This window comes from Miniopterus schreibersii (assembly GCF_964146895.1).
Source record: "Miniopterus schreibersii genome assembly, chromosome: 12".
NCBI classification, from domain to species: Eukaryota; Metazoa; Chordata; class Mammalia; order Chiroptera; family Miniopteridae; genus Miniopterus; species Miniopterus schreibersii.
In genome coordinates, this window is record NC_138112.1 from 69,726,248 (window position 1) to 69,747,134 (window position 20,887).

Consider the following 20,887-nt stretch of genomic DNA (forward strand, 5'->3'; position numbering starts at 1 on the left):
GTGCACCAACAGAGGTGCCGGCGGCAGGCGGCTTCAAGATGGTTTCTGGAGCGGGAAGTGTGGGAGATCTCACGGAGGACATGCCAGTTGAGCTGGGCTTTGGGAGGAATAGGATTTTAGATATTGCCTAAGTGATGAAGTAGGAAAAACATTCCAAGAGGAAGAAATTGAGGGCAGGGATGGCGGGGGAGGGGAGGCGGCTTGGGCCTCGGTAATGGTTCTTTGGGGGGAAGGGGCTGTAGGGACAGAAAAGAAGGGTGGGTTCCAGGTGGGCCGGGGCTTGGCTTTATAATTCACCCACGCCAAGGGCCTTTTGGACTCTAGGTCCCTGAGCTCTTCCTTCCTGCACTGGCGAGAAGTAGGGGCGGAAACTTGACGGACCTTGGGCCCCCGGCCGCTGGGTCTCCAGGGCTCCCTTCGCTGGGCTTGGTGACGAAACCCCGGGCCAGGTCCGCGGGGAAAGCCGCTGGGACGCGCGGCGGGTTCTGCCCGGGCTGCGCAGACCCGAGGGGCCTGAGGCGCGCTCCCGAGGCAGGCTCCTCGGGCCGGGGCCGCGCCCCGGAAAAGCGGGGTTTCCGCTGGCCAGGCCGCTGCGCCCGAAAGGACGACGGGGGAGGGGAGGCCCAGGCCGGCAGGCTGGCCGGCACGCGCTCCGAATTTGAGGGGAGCGGCTGGCCGTGCGCGGGCGGGCCGCGGACCCCTCTCTCAGGCGGCGAGGGGCGCGCGCGCAGACCCCGGGTCCGGGAGCGCGAGCCCGGCCCCGCCCCTCGCGCTGGGTGGGGCCGGCGCGAGCCAGGGCTCCCCGCCCCCGCCCCGGACACGCCCACTCTGTCTCGGCGGCGCGAGCCGCAACAGGCAGCGGCGGGCGAGCGCGAGGGCTGCGCGCCGGGAGGCCCCGCGCCTGCGTGCAGCCTCTCGCTCGCTCGCGCGCCCGGGCAGGCGGGCTGAGGAGACGAGTCCCCGCCGCTGCCGTCGCCGGGGGGAGAGCCTGGGCGTCCGCTTGGCGTCGCCTCGATTACCGTAACCCCCGCGCCCCTCAGCCCCGGCCGGGCCATGGCGGAACGCGGAGGGGCGGGCGGTGGTCCCGGAGGCGCCGGGGGCGGCAGCGGCCAGCGAGGATCTGGGGTCGCCCAGTCTCCGCAGCAGCAGCCGACGCCGCAGCAGCCGACGCCGCAGCAGCCGACGCCCCCCAAGCTGGCCCAGGCCACCTCGTCCACGGCCACCGCGGCAGCGGCTGCCTCCTCCTCGTCCTCGTCCACCTCCACCTCCATGGCCGTCGCGGTGGCCTCGGGCTCCGCGCCTCCCGGCGGCCCGGGGCCAGGCCGCCCCGCCGCCCCCGTGCAGATGAACCTGTACGCCACCTGGGAGGTGGACCGGAGCTCGTCCAGCTGCGTGCCCAGGTGAGAGGCGGGCGGGGGTCCGGGGCCGCCGGGCCAGGGCTGTGCGAGCCCCCCGCCGCCTTCCATTCCTGTGTCCCGTCGCCCAAGGGGGTGCCCCCTCCCTAGAACCCCCCCGCCCTCGGCTGTCCCGCTGCCGGGCCTGGCGGGTGCCTGGCCTCCCTAGACTCCTCCCGCGGGGACCCCGCCCTCTCCTGGCAGCCCCACCTTCCGTCTCGGGCCGGGACCACCCTCCTCCCCTCCCCAAGCGGGCCTGGATTTTCAGCCCTGGGCCTTCCTCTCGCGGATCCGACCGAATCCGGCCTTCCTGATGGCCGGTTTCCCCGCGTAGCTCAGACTCTTTTTCCATGCCTTGCCGGTGCCCGTGGGCTGTACATATATTACATAGATGTGGCATAGATCTCTTTTGATACTATTATTTCCCAATATACTCAGCATCTGCCAAGCTCGGCTGTCACCTGCTGTCAGGTAAAGGCCATATATAGTAACCCTAGGGGCCTTTAGTCTTCAGCACACATGTTCACTTGAACTTCACATTGCACACATTCTGCCCCTGCTTCTGTGGTCTTGTAAAAGTCTTATTTAGTGTGTCTTCAAGTGTTTTTTTCATCTCCTCCTTCCCCCTCCATTAACTGGTCACAAATTCTCCTAGCCCTGCAAGGCTACATAAAATTACTGCCTTGTTCCTAAATTCTACTCATTCCTGTTTGTTGGAACCCTGGGGACTTTCCTTCCCTTGGTAAAAGCTTGCTGGAGTTTGGGATGTTTTCTGTTTCTGTATTGGCAAGGCAGTCTTTCTATAGCTCTTTGGGGACAGTGTCCAGTGTCTTACAGTTTACCCCTTGAATAGACTCCGTGGTGCTGGTTTTGCCCATTAAGCCCAGAGAAGTGCCTGGAGGCTATCTTTTTGTCACCTCTGAGTTGATTCTGCTGCTTTGGAGTCTTGGGCTCACTTTCTGCTCTGTTAGCCCAGTCTTGGGCAGATGGATGTGTAAGTGGGGGATAGGGAACATTGTCTGGTTCCACTCTCTATTTTTCTTTTTCCCCCTTTTATTTTGAATTATTTCCTGCATACAAAATTACATGTATGTATGTATATGTATATATGTATCCTAGATGCTATTAAAAAATGATAAGTACATCTTTATATTTGACTCAGCGTAAGAAATAGAGCATTACCAATTATGTTGAAGCCTTCAGGGTCCCCCCTCCTGACATCCTCTTCTTCCCCCACAAAGGTAAACATTATTCGGAATTGTGTGTTTATCATTTTCCTTGTCTTTTAAAACTAGTTTCATCATATATATCTCTAAATAATATTTTAAAGTTTTTAATGTTTTTGAAGTTTATGTAAATGCTATCATGCTGTATGTGTTCTGTGACCTATTTTAGTGAGTTTTTTTTAAAACTTCACATTAGGTTTGTGAGACTCACCACTGTTTTATGGTAAATGTAGTTTAAATACTTTCACTAATGGATAGAATTTCATTACATGAATATGTCGTAATTCTTCTTTTGATGAACATTCAGGTTGTTTTCTGTTTGTTAACATAAACAGTCATGCTTAAATATTTTGTTCAGGACTCTTGGTGTTCCCCGCAGAAGTTTCTTTCGGTTGTCCTTATATGTAGGGGTTTTTGCAGGGTACATAGCTCTGGAACTTTTAAAGATAATGCTACTTTGTTTTCCATTTGCCTCACTCTACTCTTCAGGTCCTTTGTGTTTCAACATTCATTTTACTGACTTACACTTTCTCTGTCCTTCCTTTAGGGTAATCAGGAGCCACATTAGTTTAGTTTGCTTTGGCCAGCACCATAGCACACTACCAAACTCAGGTGTTCCTCTCTTGGCCCTAAGCAGGTCTCTTTCTTTTTTTATAGGCCCATCTCTAGCTGAAGTATTTTAATCTGTGTCTTTCAAACATAAAAGCACTGCGCCCTTCCCACATGGACCTGGTGTGTTAGTACACGCTTGCCTGTTCTTCCTTCACATCTGTTGCTGTGTTTGGTGACATTTGGACGCTGCCTTTGCTACCTTGTTAGATTGGGAAGGAATGAGCTGACTGGAAAAAAGTTGCTGTGCAATGGGAGGTAGGGGTGTAAATAAAATCACTGATTGCTTTTGATTTTTGGTCTGCTCCATTTAGTCACTGAAAAGTCCATGTTTTAAGTTACTAGCCCAAGAAACAGCCAGGCATCCTGATGAAATCAGTAATTATTATGCTAACTTGGTGTGAGAGGCTTAGCCTGGCTTGTTTTCACCTACGGGGAGTGTGCAGTATGTCATTTCTACTGACCAGTCCTTGAGATTGTCAGCTGTGCTGCTCTGACTTTGTTTTTCAGCCGTCACCCTTGTGCCTCCTCTCTCCTTGTGGAACACTTGTGCTCTTTGGAGCATGCTGTTTTGTCTGCAGGATGGAAAATAACACCCTGTGGGGAGAGAATGGCTTGCTATTGGCCCTTCAAATCGTTAGAGTCATCTGGTTAATTTGAAGTCTTCTTGGTGTACTTTTTCATGTTGTTTAGACTATATTGCCATTGTGCACTCTGTATATAGTCTAGGGTTAACATTCTGGTCTCGTGTAACTCAGTGAGACACAAACATGAAATATATACACTTAAGACGTGCAAACATGATTGTGGATCTGAGGTTAGCTATATATAAGAATTTAAAAAGATTAAAAAAAAATCTTTATTGATTTCAGAGAGAGGAAGGGAGAGGGAGAGAGAGAGAAACATCAATGATGAAAGTGTCATTGATCGGCTGCCTCCTGCACACCCCTGACTGGGGATTAAGCCTGCAATCCGGGCATGTGCCCTCACTGGGAATTGAACCATGATCTCCTGGATCCTAGGTCAACGCTCAACTGCTGAGCCACACCTGGCTGGGCTATATAAGAATTTTGTGGGATTCAGTCATGTGAAGTGTGATTCTCTACGTAGTACAGAGAAGAGAGTTGGAAATTTGAGTGTAAAGGTGGTCATGCTCCTTTTCTTGATCCCTATAGAAATATAATTTGCTTTTGAAAAAAAATCCCTTTCCTATATTAGATATTTAAATAAAAACGAGTATTGTAGTTGTTTTTCAGGTATGTATTCTGCTCTTATTTAACATCTACTAAACTCCCTCAGAACCTAAGTAATTTTAAAAACTTTTTATGAGGAACATACATGAAGTTAGCTTTAAAATAATTAAATTATTCTACGCATTGCAATTTTTACCAGCATTTTTTAAATAAAAAGATTAATATATGTTCATGATTAGAAACTTTAGCAGTATAGGAAAATGGGAGATGTAAAGGAAAAGCCCTAGTCTTATATCTGTTCTTATTCCCTAGAGGTAATCACTGGGAAATACAGCTGGCTTGTATGATTCTGTTATGAGCAGGTAGGTCTATTATAGTTCTTTCATGAAATTCACAGCTTTTGAAGTTGGCATTGTTTTTCCTCCACAGTAAGAAGTACTTGTTGACTGTGCTCCATGGTATGCATACTGGTGTGGCACCATTGTAGGCACCATGTGGCATGTTGCTTGATGTTAAAGAAAGGGTTCTAGAGTCTCTCATCAATCCCTTCTCTTCGGTCTTTGCATGACGTTTTCCCTGATGTTCTTTTCTGTTTTTGAATTGCTTAAGTAGGAGAGGCAGAAAAATTATTAAACTTCACAAGTCTATAACATTTCCTCAGTGGCATAAAACTGATTATTAGGAGACAAAAAGTGCCCTGTTGTATCACTCACAGACTGTATCACATTTGTCTTTGTACAAAGCATATTTGCATATCCTTATCTTAGGGAAGGAGTTCAGTAGTTATTAGTCACATTTCTCCTACCATTTTTTTTTTTAAGTGGATACTGAAGTTAAGCCTTATTGTACAAAAGTGTTAGAGCCAAAGGAGGTGGCATGACTTAGGTATGACTGGCCTGCAGAAGTGTTTCATGAAGGTACTTGGGGGCAGTTGTCCCTCTAACCACAAAAGCACTAGGCAAGCCAGGATATATTGCTGTGTGTTCTTATTGTATACTAGGGCAAACTCTTCCACACCTTAGATTTTTCATGCATTAATTGGGAATACTTTTATTTACCATCCATTCTAAGATGTGGGTGAAATAAATGTAATAGGACCTATATATCCACAGGAGAAAGTACTTAAATGATAGATATAAAGTAAATATAATTGACCAAATAAGAGAGACCTGGTGAAATTTCTGTTATTTCCCTAGCATTAAAAGTCTTTAAAGCATATTTGCACCTTAGAAGATTGGAATTTCACATTGTGAGTGTTGTAATAGGATATCCTCTCTGTCAGGGTAATATTATCCATTGTAACTGTGGAAGCTCAGATTCCTTAAAGCAGAAAGAGAATGACTTTCACAGAATCCGTTTTACATGTATTGATTTACAGGTCTTTTGGACACATTAGTGGTTATGTGATTTCTTTTTAAATTAGTTTTCCAATTTCTTAGCTGAGCCAGTAAGCCACTGCTGTTAACTTAGTGCTTGCCCCAGTGTGCATGAGGGAGGTGCAAATCAGAAAATGTGTGGGCTTTGTCTTTTCACTATTTCACCCCAGGAGGCCTTGTTCTGTTTTGGCCTGGACCTGAAGGCTCAGTGCGTCCTTTGAAATTTGGAGTCAGCTTGGCTTGCATCTGCGGCATCACATTCTGGGAGTACTTTGGGAACCCAGGGTAGATGTGGGAATGATTGCAAGAGCTAGTTGTTTTCCAGCCTGGGTTTGGGGTGGTATTAAAGGCTCTTGAGAAAAGACAGGGGTCCAAGTTGGTTTTAGATCATCCTTCAGAGGCTCATTGGGCTGGAATTGAGCAAGGTTGTTGGGTTCTAGATTGGTAGGAGAATACCCAGCAGAGCTCCTGAGGTTTTAGAAAGCCAAAATGTGTCAAGTGTTCCCCTCTTACTGCCACTCGCAGGCCAGTTGTCTGGTTAGAAGCCTGCTGAACCTGCATTCCCTTTTATCTTATTACAAACCAAAGAATAGGTGTAGTCACAGCTCAGGGAGCCACTTAGGCAGACCTGTAACTGGCTTCTGACTTGGGTGACAGTAAAGAAGGCTAGTAAATGATGATACATTGTTAGTTAGCTTATATATCTTCTAGAAAACCCTTCCTTCCTTAAAACATTCCATTTGATATTCGGTTATGCCTTAAGGTCATAAGCTGTCTTATCTTTAAAGCTGTGCTAATACCTTAGCCACTAGCTGCATGTGGCTATTAAATTCAAATTAATTAAAATGCAATACAATTTAAAATTCTCTTCCTTACTTGCATTAGCCACATTTTATGTTGCACTCTTCACATTTGGCTAATGGCTTCCATATTGGACAGGGCAGATCTAGAACATTTCCAGGACCAGAGAAAGTTTTAGGGAGAAAATTATCTCTAAGTATGGCACTTCTAGTATTAATATTTGTGGTTTCTTCTTATTTAACTAAATGGGATATTTCTGTCCTTTTCCAAATTATTTTATTTTATTTTATTTATTTAAAACATACCTTTATTGATTTCAGAGAGAGGAAAGGAGGGGGGAGAGACTTTCCCTGATGAGTGAGTCATTGATCAGCTGCAGCCCACAACCCGGGCCTGTGCCCTGACCGGGAACCGAACCCCGATCTCCTGGATCCTAGGTCAACGCTCAGCTGCTGAGCCACGCCCGGCCGGGCTTCAAATTATTTTAAAGTGCCTCTCTTCTTGCTATTTCAAGGACTCATTAGTTTTGTTAGTTTTTGCCCTTTCTTCTAGTCTGTCACTTCTGCCTGGAGGGAATTTGCATCCTGGTGCTTCCCTGCCATTTGTTTTCCATATTTTTAGGCCTTAATATCTGGTGAGAAAACCGCCCGGAAGCATTAACTCCAAAATGGTGTTTAGATGGTACGATTATGTGTGATGCTAATTTTTGTCCTTATATGTTATTTGGTGATTTCTAAACTTTCTACAATAAACATGTATTACAGAAAATACCAGTAAATGTTGGTTTAAAAATACTTATTTAAAAATACATGTTGACATTACTTGATTGTACACCTCAAAGGAGTGAACATTACGAATTTTGTATCATAATAAAGCTGTAAAAAAAGTACATATTGAATGGGTGAAGACATGGAGTACTAAAATTTCATTTCGCTCATTACCTTCCTTTCTTGGTTCTTGAGTTGCTTGTTCATTTTTATTGATAGCAAAAATGGTGACTGGAGAATGTTCCAGAACGTTGCTTCCTGGTGGTGGGTGGGTGATGAGGCCCCGGTGATAAGGTAGTATTGATAATGGCACATTTATGTATTTAATGTTTGTGTAGATTCTTTTTTAAGGTACACTAAAGACCAGAATATCTGAGTCTAGTTCTAGCTTCACTCGTTTTTCTGAGCCTAAATACTTTTCTTCTTTTCTCTGTGGGAGTCATGATCCTGTGAACTCCCAGAATATATCTGTCTCATTCGTCCTTTCAGCACTTGTAGTACTTTTATTCTGTAAACATAGACACTAGGTTATAGTCTATAGATTATTTTGGCAAAAAATTTTTAGAACCGTGATGTGCATTTTAGAAATCACACCGAGGAATTTACTCTGAACTACTTTTTTTTTTAGTGACCTGATACAGATAAAGGTAGATAAGAAAGGATAGATGTTTTAAAACTTGATTCTTACTACAATACCTATTCCTCTCTTTGGAGACTGCAAAACTTCTCTAAGTGACAGTCTGCATCTCAAAACCTTATTGTGAACAAGCTTCCCCCAGGTAACGTTTTGGATGTAACTGGCATATTAATTGTCCCTGAGGAAATTTAGACTGGTTATTGTGCTTCGATATAGGCAGGTGTTTTTTCTTTCCAAAGCATTTTGTGTGTTTGTGTCTGTCTGTCTGTCTTTGAATTTCTTTTTGTTCTTTTCATAGGCGAGATATTCTTTGTAGAAGGTTTTTTTTAATAGTTTAGAAAACACAGAAGGCTTAAGATGTCACTTGTCATTCATTTGATCCTTCGTGACTTAGGTTTTCCTGTCTCTTGTTTGAAAACACGAAATGGCTTCACGATTTAGAGAGTAGCTTTTCCCTCCTGTTTCTCTGCTTTATGGTACCTTTTAAACACGTTGCACGGTACTGTTTTAATTCTACCCATCCTCTGCCATCCTGGCCTCCTCCCGGAAGGTAACCACTGGTAGCAGTTCAGAGTGATAGTTAAAAATGAAAATCAGATCATGTCACTCTCCTCTTCGTAATCTTCCCAGTTCATTCATTTAGCAATGTTTATAGACCAACTGGTATGTGTCACAAATCAAATCCTTGATTTCATAAAGTATACATTCTAGTGGGTGAAGATAAAAGACACTGTAAAATAACTTTTCATCATACTTTGAATAAAACCCCTTTCTATGACTTAGGAGATGCTTCCTGGTGTGACCCCTTTCTCTGTCTCTGCCCTCGTCTTTTACCTCTCTCCCCTGTGCTCAGTTAGCTCTGGGCAGGCTGGGCCTAGGCACTGTCACCTCTGCCTTCAGGCTTTTGCACTTGCTGTTCTCTCTACTTGGATACTCTGTCCCTAGGTCATTGTCTGGCTCGCTCCTGGGTATCATTAAAGTCATCATTCAATTGACCTGCTACCTTGAAAGCTGCCCTCATCTGCCCAGTCCATTCTGGGAGTTTATAAATCTTCACAACTAGTTATCATCATTTGTGGTGTTGTTTTTTTAATCCCCACCTGAGGATATTTTTTCCATTGCTTTTCAGAGAGAGAGACACACGCATTGATTGGTTGCCTCCCGCACGCACTGGGGCTGGGTATGTGCCCTTGGCTGGAAATAAACTCGGGACCCTTCAGTTGGCAGGCTGACACTCTAACCACTGAGCCAAACCAACTACAGCAGTTATCATCATTTGAAATAATCCTGTTCATTTATGTAGTACTTTGTAGGTGCTTAATAAATACATTTGTTGAAAAACAGTTCCTGTTTATTTATAATGTTTGTTGAGTGAAAGTCTGTTATACACCATTTATTTAACAAATATTTATCGAGTATTTCTATGTGCCAAGCACTGCTCTAGGTGCTGGGGAAATGGCAGCAAACAGGTTCACAAAGTTTATTCTCTGCTAGTGCACATGCTAGTGGAGGGAGACAGGTAAATAACTAGATCTTTAATAAATAAGTAGTGAGTAGTGCCATGAAAAATAAGGCAGAGTAGGGAATTGAGAGTGTTGGAGGAAAGGCTGTTTTAGATAGGGTGGCCAGAGAAGGCCTCTGGTGAGGCAACATTTGGGCTGATGCCTGAATGACGTGAACCTGACTAATTGAGCACTTACTGTATTCTACAGTAACCTTCAGAGGCGGGTATTGAGATCCCTCTCCCAGAAAGGGAAATCAAGGTCCAGTGAAGTGAGGGCATTTTTGCAAGGCTACATTGCTCAGAGGTAGGTGGAGCAGGGATTTGTCTTCATGACTCATGATTGTCTGACACCAGAGCTATTTCTCTTTTTAAACTTGATGTCCCCCAAACCCTGTCTGGTTCTCATAGTTGACATAAAATATTTAATGCTTTATATGTTACCACGTTGGAATTACAGAATGCTGCTTTATCACCAAATTACAGACAGTGAGATGATTTATAGCATAGTGACTGTGGGTGTCAGTTCTGGAGCCAGTAGCCAGGATTTTAATCCTCACTCTGTTGTTTACCATTTGAGTGACGGGCAAATTATTTCACCTCTCTAATGCTTCAATGTTCTCATCTTTAAAATGGGCATAATGGCCTTAGCTGGCTTTTCTCAGTGGTCAGAGCATCAGCCTGCAGACTGAAGGGTCCCGGGTTCAATTCTGGCCAAGGGCACGTACCTTGGTTGCAGGCTCGATCCCCAGCCCCGGTCCGGGTGCAGGCGGGAGGCAACCAATCGATGTGTCTCTCTCACATGGATGTTTCTCTCTCTCTCTCTCTCCTTTCCCTCTGAAAAGCAATGGAAAAAATATCCTCGGGTAAGGATTAAAAAAAAAAAGGGCATAATAATCGTCCCTGTCCCTCATTTATTATGAGGGTTAAATGAGATTAATACAGTTCGGTGCTTGTATGGCATATAGAAAATACTTAAAAATATTAGCTATTACTGTTATTACTGCTATCTTAATGCCGACGAGTCCAGCTTCTCTGTCTCCTGCACACCCTCCAAAATCTGCTTTCTTTCTAGAATTAGGGCAACTCTGTTGATACTCTGATTTCCTTAGCAGGACCTTTACAAGGTCTTGAGTTCACTTTAGACACAGATCCTGCCAAACGCTAAGCTTAATAAACTAGAAAGTCAAAGCAAAATATTTTGGTTCTCTGAAGCAGTGGCTGAGTCGGGATCCTGTTTCTACATCCTGCTAGCGTATATGAACGGAAGACATGGTGCAGGCCCCGCCTGCAAACCACAACTTTGTTTTGAGCCTACTTGACTTGACAGCTTCCCTATTCTACCTGCTGACTTTAGCTCTGCTTTGGCAGCCAGAAGAGTAACTAAACCGGTTTACAGCTAGTCATTTATCACCAATAAAAGCTGAGCCACTCCAAGGAAAATTAAGGGTTTAAATGGAGTTGATATTTTTCTCTTGTCTCCTTAAGCTTTCCTTTTTATGTCTCAAACTATAGAGAAACTGTACTCTTCTTTCACAGGAGAAACCTGATAATACATTTAAGGCTTATCGTAAAACATTTGGATCTTTGTATATATGTTAATTTTCTTCATTAATAAGCATCAAGACTTTATTTTCTCATTTTGGTTGGAAATCTGCAAACATATTTACATGTTTCTGGCTCTTCCTTAAGAACACATAAAGCAGATTAACCTCTTCTGAAGTGTGGTTCATCATGATGAGGGGGATCCTTCTGGTGAACATCAGCGCTTGAAATGAAGAGTGTAGACTGGTACCTGGTGTGTAACTGTTTTTAAACTCATGTTGGTTGTTTAGTTTGTTTTTGTCTTTGTTTCTCTGCATGGCTGTCAATATGCCTTCTTCCTGCTTTGTTGCTTTTAATAATACACCCTGGGCTGAAGAATTGGGTAATCAAATACGTGAAGAATGAATCGGCTCCGAAATCAAGGGACAGTAAACTGCAGCATAGGGAATACAGTCAGTAATATTGTAGTAAGTGTGTATGGCGCCAGCTGGGTACTTGAGCTATCAGGGGATCACTTTGTAAAGCATCCATTGTCTAAGCACTATGCAAGAACCACTGGGCTCTAAATAGAAAGCTAAGAGTAATGGGCAGTCTGGTCCAAGAACATGAGACTCACAGCTGGGGTGTTTCAGGAGTGAAGAAGAAACATTTTGCTTACTTCTTGGTTTAGGTTGCCCTCCAGAGAGGGAGGATTGCTAGTGAGTTTAGGGTCGGGGTTTAATCTTCTAAAGTCTTTAGGGAGTCAGAAGCCCTGTTGAAGATATGGTTAGAGGTACAAGTCAAATTTTATGTTTGAGTTGGAGTATTATGGATTAGTAAATAAAGCCCTATAACCTTATAGCTAATTTTTTTGATTACCTCTGGGCAAGCCACTTTTCCTAATTTTAAAAGCGAGGATACCTTTTTTTTGCCTTTTTGATTTGTTACAAAGAGAAACAAAACATTTGCAAGATGTTTGACCATCTGTACTCATCGAGTTCATTACCTTGACATCTTTGGGTAATGCCAGTGAGGCTGGGATCATGATGGTGTATTTGTAGACCTGTGGTGGGCCTGATTCATGTTAGTCATCTTTTACATTGTCTTCCCAGCTAGGTTTTCCTTTGGTATTTTCAGCTCCTACCCAATAGAATGTGGCAGTGTTATCTACCTTAAGTCTGTTGTTTAATAAAATTGCCTCATCAAAATGAAAAGATGTGGGAAGTGGCCTGCAGCATTCTGTCGTCCCGCCATGCACCGTGCTTGCTGCAGATGCAAGTGAATAAGCCACTCTGGAAACCGAGGTCCTCTGGGAGCGTAAAAGCTCCTGTGGCTATTAATGGTTTAATTGTATTTCCTTTCTGCCACCAAAGTGTGCAATAAATTGTTTATGCCCGTGTCTTTAATGGGGAGAATTGTTCATTAACTGTATGTAATATCATTTTCGCTTTGTTTTTATTACTTGTAGATAATTCCCTCTCTCTTTCCTTAAAAAACACACACACTTATAATAGGAATAATTATAACATCATTAAAAATTTATTTTTAAATCTTCACTTGAGGACATGCTTAGAGAAAGAGAAACATCAGTGTGAGAAACATTGGTTGGTTGCCTTCCATATGGATCAAACCTGAAACCCAGGTATATGCCCTGACCAGGAATCGAACTGGCAACCTTTCAGTGAGTGCACAGGACTGTGCTCAGGCAACTGAACCACTCTGGCCGAGCCAGAATAGCTATAATATTATTAAACATTGCCCATTAATATTTATTTTTATTTTGTTTTGAGAGTACGTTTATTAAATCTGGGGACAGTGAAACAAGAAAGGGTTTAGGATTGAAGAAGCAGCAGGAGAGCCCAGGTGGGGCTGCTGTGACTCACTGAGAAGTCAGAGAAAAGGGGGCCTTGGAGACAGGTTCAGGGGGTTAGCCCAGGATGAGCTGCCACTGCCCACTGCTCTGTGGTTGCAAGTCTTGCGGGGACCCTTAGAGTTTAGGAGGTGCAGCCTGTGGGGGAAGAAGAGGGGAGGGGAAAGGCCGGGCGTACTTCTATGAGGGAGAGTGCGCTGCCCTTTAATCTTTCCCGTTGATTTTTCTTTCCATGGAGAAAAGGAAATCTCATTGGAGAAATAGAAGCTTGGGCTGGAAATGGGAAATGGTCTTCTAAACTAAGATTTAGCATAAGATTAGCTTGGTATGCTTTGGACTTATGCCAGGTGATATGTTTGTTTAGTTCTCAGGCAGCCTCACTGATAAACAAATGGCATGTCTCAGTGTGGTGATGCGTCATCTGATTTGAATTGGTTTAAGAGAAAATTTTATAGAGAAATGACTGGGGTGATGCTCTATTTGAGTTTTGTTGTGTTTTGTTTGATGCCCATTCAAGTATTTCCTCCTATTCTTATATCTGGAGGAAAAATATCAGCAAGCTACTCTAATCTCTTTAAAACCATGAGCCCTAAATGCTTTGGCTCTAGAATTTGGTCTTTTATTTGGCTTCACCTCACCATGAGGGTTTGCATAAGTCTCTATAACTCTACCTAGTAGTAACTTCATTTGATCAGCAGATACTTATTGAGCATACATCATATACCAGTGACCATTTTAGACACTGAGGAGAGAGCAGTCAACAAAACAGACAAAAATCCAGCTCTCCTGAGGGTTACCGTCCAGGGGCAGGTTGGGTAGCAAATGAATGAGCCAATGATAAGGTATGTCAGACAGGGAAAATTAAAGAGGGAAAAGGGAGTAAGCAGAGCAGGAAGTGTTACAGTTTAAATAAGGTGATCTAGAAGATCTCAGAAGGTGAGCAGCCCTTGTGGAGCATACATTTATGCAAGTCAGTAGAGGAAACAGCAAGTACTGGTAGATTCCGGGAATATCCAGGAGGCCAGGGACTGGAGCCAAATGAGCAAGACAGAGAGTAATGGGAGAGGAAATCAGAGAGGTAAATGGGACCAAATCTTATAGGCCGTTGGAGCACTCTGGCTTTGACCTTGAGTGAGATGGGAAGCTATTGGGGGTTTCAGCCAGAGAAGAGGCATGATAATGACTTCTATATTAGAATACCCACTGGCTGCTGTGTGCAGACTAGCCTGTAGAGAAGGGCAGGAGTGGAAGCAGGGAGTCCAGTTAGGAGTATTATGATGATGTAGTGGGAGCTGATGTTGGCTTGGACCAGGGTAGCAGCGGTGGAGGAGACTTCAGATTCTGAGTATATTTTCAAGACTAAAGAATTTGCTTATGAATTAGATTTGGGGTATGATAGAAGTAAAGGACTCAAGGATGACTTCAAAGTTCCATTTAACTTCCTTTTGTCATTTTTGTGGGTTTCTTTTACCAAAATATTTATTATTGTCATCTCTTTATCTTAAGTGACCTTATGCGAGAAAGAGCTGTGTCACAAAACTCTTCAAAGCTCTTGAGGAATTTTGTTTCTCTTTTTGCTATTTGTAATTAGTTGGAAATAGATTTCCTTGGGAACTTACTGGATGATGATAATTTGTAGGCTGGCAACCGATTGTGTTAAAATCTAGATGAATTCTTTTTTATGCTGTGGGCCATGTTGAAACTATTGGAGTAGCTGAGTCTGAACATCCCTTGTTATTCTGCTGTCATTACTTGGTCTGGTATCTCCTCTGTGATCCTTATTTAATCGTTTTGGATGAGAGAGATCTATTGCAGAAGCCATTAACAACATAGCACATATCCTTTGTCACTAAGCCAGTGAAACTGAAAAGTAAAACACATCTGTTTTTTTGTTTTTCGTTTTAAATGACTGGTTTGCTACAGTAGACAGCCTGTCTGTGCTTCCTAGGAGCTGCTCTGTAAGGAGGAATCTTGCTGCAGAATGATCTAATTTGTGTAATCTTGAAGGTGGAGCTATTTTTGAAAGAGAACTGAAAAATAATGGAGCCCTTTGCTTGAGAGTGCCAGATTGGCTCCAACTGGAAAAGTGCTCGGTTAGGTTTCAGAGTTGAATTCATTTTCCCCTTGTTCTGCTCGCCGCGTCTAAATCAAGTTTATGATGGGCATAGAGGTGACTGCCCTTGAAAGGGACAGCTGGGGTTTTCTTTTTTCTTTCTTTTCTCTCTCTCTCTCTTTCATTCTTTCCCTCCTCCTCCTACATTTTAGATAAGTATATTACTTGTGATTCAGATAATGTGAGTAGCATAAAAGAACAGCTACTGAGTTCAGGAATTAGAATCTCTTGCAGTTCTTTTGTTGATAGGCTGATGGTTTGTAACTGCTTCTCAAGCACTCTCAGACTTTATGGCCCCCTTTCTATCCTGAAAAGAAATTCCCAGACAGTAAAACTTACCAACATGCCTACAACATCTGAATTGTAATATAAAGGAAAAATGAAGGGAGGGCTAATACTTATTTCTAAATGTAAATTCCCAGGAGACGTTTGGAAATGTTCACAGCACATTAGAAACTATAGCCCTCAGGTGCTTGCAGGTACACATAGCTTATCTCCTCGAACATGACACCCATAAATAGAGACTGATACAGGTGTATTGCGTGGGTGACTCAGGTGATATGTGGCAATACCGCCCCTGTATGATTTTCTAGAATGGTGAATAAATCTTCATCAAGTTCTACACAAAACAAAATACAGCCTTTCCTCTATTTTCCAGTAGTTACATTCTTAGGAAATTCATTGTATATTAAATGGTGGAAAATGGAGTTTCAGTGTAAAGCTCTATTTCGTTCTAGGCTTAGATCATTATACCCTGGTTTTATTTACATAAATATGTGTCCAGCAGGACCAAAAGCAAATCCCCCCCCAAAGCCAGATTTATTATAAAGCTAATGAAGCTTAAGCTTCAAGGCCCTTCATGTATACAGGCTGCTTTCATGGTCCTACACTTTTTTTTTTAAAGAATAGTTTTATTGATTTTTAGAGAGAAAGGAAGGCAAAGGAAGAGAGAGAGAGAGAAACATCAATGTGAGAGCAAAACATTGATCAACTGCACACCCCATACTGGGGTTGAGCCCACAACCCGGCCATGTGCCCTGACTGGGAATAGAACCAGCGACCATTTGGTATGCAGGACGCCCAACCAACTGAGCCACACCAGCTAGGGCCCTACACCTGATTTTTAAAGAAGAAGACTTTTTATTGAAGTTTAATGCATGCTTAGAAAAGTACACATAGAATAAGTCAGTTGACGAATTTTTACAAACAACATATATACATAACTAGCACTCATATTAGGAAACAGAACATTACCAATAATACCCCAAAACATTGCCTTACCCTCTTCTAATCACTACTTCTCCCCTCAACAAAAAATCACTAGTATCCTAATTCCTAATAGTGTTAGTTTTGCCTGCTTTTGTACTTCATGCAATGTACACTCTTGCATTTGACTTAATTTTTTTAAAAAATTTTTAAAATTGAGAGAGGAAGGGAGAGAAGGGTGGGGGAGAGAGATCGATTTGTTATTCTACCTATTTATGCATTTATTGGTTGATTTTTGTATGTGCTCTGACCGGGAATCAAACCTGTAACCTGGAGTATCTGACTGATGTTCTAACCAGCTGAGCTATCCAGCCGGGGAGCATCTAACTTCTTATGCTCAACCTGATGTTTGTGTGATTCATTCAACTGTTGCATGTAGTTGCAGTTCATACATTCTTGTATAGCATTCCATGTGTGACTGTATCACAATTTATTTAATCATTCTTCTGGTCATCTAGTTTGGGGCTATTATGAATAGTGCTACTATGAACATTCTTGTGCATGTCTGTTGGTGGATGTAAGCACTCTCATGTATTTCATTTCATTTCTCTTGAGTTTATAAGCAGGAGTGGAATGGCAGGATCGGGGGTATAGGTATGTTCAGCTAAGCAATGGGTGAGAGTTCAGGTTGTGCCACATCTTCACCAACAGTTGGTATTCTTTACCTTTTTCATTTTAGTCATTCTGGTTGGAGGTAAAATGGTTTCTCCAGTGGTTTTAATTTGCATTCCCTTATGATGTTGAGTACCTTTACATAAACTTATCAGCCACTTAGAATACCCTCTTTTATGAATTGTCTGTTCAGGTCATTGCCCATTTTTCTATTGAGTTTTCTGTGTTTCTTATTGGTTTGTAGGTTTTTTTCTTACAAATATCTTCTCTTACTCTGTGGGTTGCCTTTTTACTCTTTTAATGGTGTCTTATGATGAACGGAAACTCTTAATCTTAATTTAGCCCAATTTTCTCCTTTATATTTAGTGCTTCTTATGTCCTGTTTAACAAATCTTAATCTATTTCAAGGTCATGAAGATGTTCTCTTATATTTTCTTCTAAAAGCTGTGTGGTTTTACTTTTCACATTTAGATCTGTATACAGGCTATCTGGAATTGATGTTTATATGTGCTGTGAGGGGTTAAGATAGATTTCCCCCATGTGGATATTCAATTAACCCTATACCATTTATTTAAAAGATCATTTTTTCCCCTTGCTCTGCATGCCATCTTGACAGTTTATCTTTTAGACTTTCTGTTCTGTACCATTGGTCAGCTTGTCAGTGTTTGCACTAATGTCCCCCGTCTCTGTTATCATATCTTTGTAACAGGCCTGTTCCCTGGTGGTCTAAGTCTTCAATCTTGTGCTGCTTCGTGATTGCCTTGACTAGACTTTGCTTTTTGTATTTAAAAAAAATTAGAATCAACTTTTCAACCTTCTTAAAATTTTTTTGAGAATTTTATTAGGATTGCATTGACTCTGGATTAATTTGGGGAGAGTGAAAAATTTTTAAATAGTCTTTGATTTCATGGACACGATGTGTTTTTCCGTTTATTTAGATTTTTTTGAATTGATTTTGCACTTTTTAGTATAGAACTATTGTACATCTTTCTTTAGATGTATTCCTAAATATTTTATATTTTAAAGTCCTATACCTAATTTTGTAATTGTAATTTTGTATGCTTTTTCATATGGAGGACTCTTCAGCTTGTATGAGCTTTAGGCTCCACAAAACCTGGTTCTGCCCTGGGCGGAATGTTTTCACTTACAAGAATGTTGGAAATTACGTAGGAAGCTAGTCATTTCTTAATTGTGCAGGACTTAAAGGAATTGTATGTTGTAGAATGTCTGGCATTCTTGTATCTTTCCCCACTGAATGTCAGTGAAGTTCCTGATCATTGTGACAATCCAGAAAGCACCCTAGAGGCATTACTACCATTACTCTGTTGAGACTCACTGTTAAAGACATTTTGCCTTTATTACAGTTATTATAATCCATAAATGTAAGACTGTTCAAATGTCCTCAAGTGTGTTTGACTTTTGTTTTAGGAAGAGACCTAAAAAAGTAAGACAACAGTTTCACATGTTGCCATCTATAATCTAGACTTTAAAAATTAGCAAATCATTAATCTTCACGGACTTCTGGTTGCACAGGTATACTGGTAGAGTGGACTGAACACTGGACTTGGAGCCAGAAGAATTAAACCCTTCCTTTAACAAAAACTGTGATTTGGAGTTACCTTTGAGCTCTAATTTTCTCATCAGAATGGAACGAAATGAAAATTACTGTCTAGCTGACTACTCAGGGTAGTTGGGAAGAACAGATGAGTCAATTTATAAATGCTTTATAAGTCTTAGAGTACTATAGAAATGCCATTGGTGTCAGTTCATGAATTTACTAACTGTTCTTTTGCCAGGACCGTAGGCAGAATTACCAAGATGAAGCCTCCTAAACAGTCTGGCTCTTCCCAGTTTGGGGTTCTTTGAGGTATAGAGATAACTTATTCATGGAAGGTGGCATCTGTTTTCTAAAAGCTTGTGTGTTTAAAGGAAGCCAACAAGAGTACTACTCTGTTGGGATTCCTGTCTTAATTCTGGTTTTCAAATGAAAGTAGACAAACTACTCACTTTCTGTTTCTTTCATCATTTTACGGCTTAGCATTGCTTTGAGGATTACCATAAAATCTAAGTTTATGTTCCTCATTGAAAGTTACCCATCAGTGATTCTCATCATTGATGTTTCTCTCTCTCCCCCTCCTTGCCTCTCTCTGAAATTAAAAAAAAAAAAAAAAATTTTTTAAAGGAGAAAGTTTCCATGTGCATATAGGTGATACATTATTATAATTAAATTCTCATTCATATTAATTCACTATAACCCTGGCCTCCCAGTCAATGGATTGAGAAATACCTGGTCTGTTACTGGATAAAAAGGTGATAGGATTTTGGAGTGTAAGTTGTGAGGGAAGAAGGACATACTATCTGTGCAGTATTAATAAAGAGTATGCTCGGTGCTCATAAGAAATTGAATTTCAGCCCGAGCCTCCATAGTGTTACCTCTAGAATGCAGATGCTTGCTCTTTTAAATTGCTTTTTGGTTTTATTTGAAGTTTCAGTGTTTGATTCTTTTATTTTTTAAGTAGTCCACTTTGCCCTAATAGTCCTGGTTGTTTTAATGGAGGATGCTATTTAGGAACTAAGATTTGCGAGTTTGTTGTACTCATTGCTGCAGGATGTCAGTGCTTCTAGGTGCTTTCAGCAGACTAAGCCAGGAAAAGTAAGTATGTATATACAGCACATACTACACACACTTTCATCTCTTTCTGCATCTGTTTCTGTAGATAAATCATATGGTTTTTAAACCATAAAAAAATCCATGCGTTCAAACTGATATTTTCAATTCCAGTATAATACCTCAGAGTTCTCTCCGGTCTTACCCCTTTCCATGTTTGTGAGTACCTTTTCTAAGAGTGAGAAATCTGGCTTTCCTTATCCTCAATATATTATTTGCTCAATTAATTTACTTATTTGCTTATTGTAAGTGATTTCCCAACCACGTTGGCCTTCTCCTCTGTCTGCATATTGGCATCCCAGCCCAGCACCTAGCATAGTAGGTAGAAGCAGGAAAGCAGACAAATGGTAAGCTGCTTTACAGTGACCCCTAAGACAACAGAGGTGAAAAGGGAGAAGCAGCCCAATTTATTCTGTAAAATATTAAATAGTACTTGTTCCAGTTACTTACTTTTGTGTAAAAAGCCACTCTAAAACTTAGTCACTTAAAATCTGGATAATGTTGTTCTGCACACAAACCTGCAATTTAGGCAGAGCTCGACAAGGATCCTCACTGCTCTGCTTAATGTTGGTTGGGTGGCTCAAAGGCTGGGGGCTGGAACTATCTGTAGGCTCTTTCACTCATATGTCTGGCAGCCAGGGCTGTGGCTGCCTGTAGGTGGCTTTTCCATGTGGCTCTTGGGCTTCCTCACATCATGGTGGCTGGATTCCAAGGGCAAGCACCATGAGAGCCAGGTGGAAACTACATCACCTTTTCTCACTTAGGCTGTAAAAGTCACACTGTCATTTCCACTGCATTCTATTCATTAGAAATCACTAAGCTCAGCCCATATTCAAGGGAAGGGGAATTTTTTCCTGCCTTTTCATGAGAAGACTGTCAGAGAAATTGTAGACATGTTTTAAAACTGGCATAGTACATATTTTAAATATTTTATTTTCTGAATGAATGGAAGATTTTTCCATTTGTACATTTGAATTTGTTTAGTACTTTTAATTCATGTTGTTTAAAAGTTTTAAAGTATATTTATGTATACTTTTATAGAGATACATAAAAAGGATTATACCATGTATATATGTATTGTTTAGTGAATTCTATTGTTACTCTGTTTTGCTTGCCTTATTTCCACTTTCCTCTCCACTTTCTCTTTTTGCACCACGCCCTACCAGGTGTATCTTTCTATATTTTTCTCCATTCTCAGATAATATGGAAATGTGTATTCATATACATACAGTGGATTGGGAATATTGTTTAAAAAATGGAATCATATTGAAACTGATGTTTACATCTTGCTTTTCTCACTGAACACCTTGTAGAAATCACAGTGAGTCAA

The 20,887-nt window shown here is 41.9% G+C and overlaps 1 protein-coding gene across 1 annotated transcript in view; it reads left to right on the forward strand.

The window, feature by feature from the left end:
• Window positions 1–835: 835 nt before the first annotated feature.
• The window catches only part of PACS1 (phosphofurin acidic cluster sorting protein 1), a 95,364-nt gene continuing 75,312 nt past the window's right edge, over window positions 836–20,887 (forward strand). Inside the window, exon 1 of the mRNA XM_081154780.1 lies at window positions 836–1,400. Within this exon, the coding sequence (XP_081010906.1) occupies window positions 1,054–1,400 (347 nt within the window). The 5' untranslated portion in view covers window positions 836–1,053. The remainder of the gene's footprint in view (window positions 1,401–20,887) is intronic.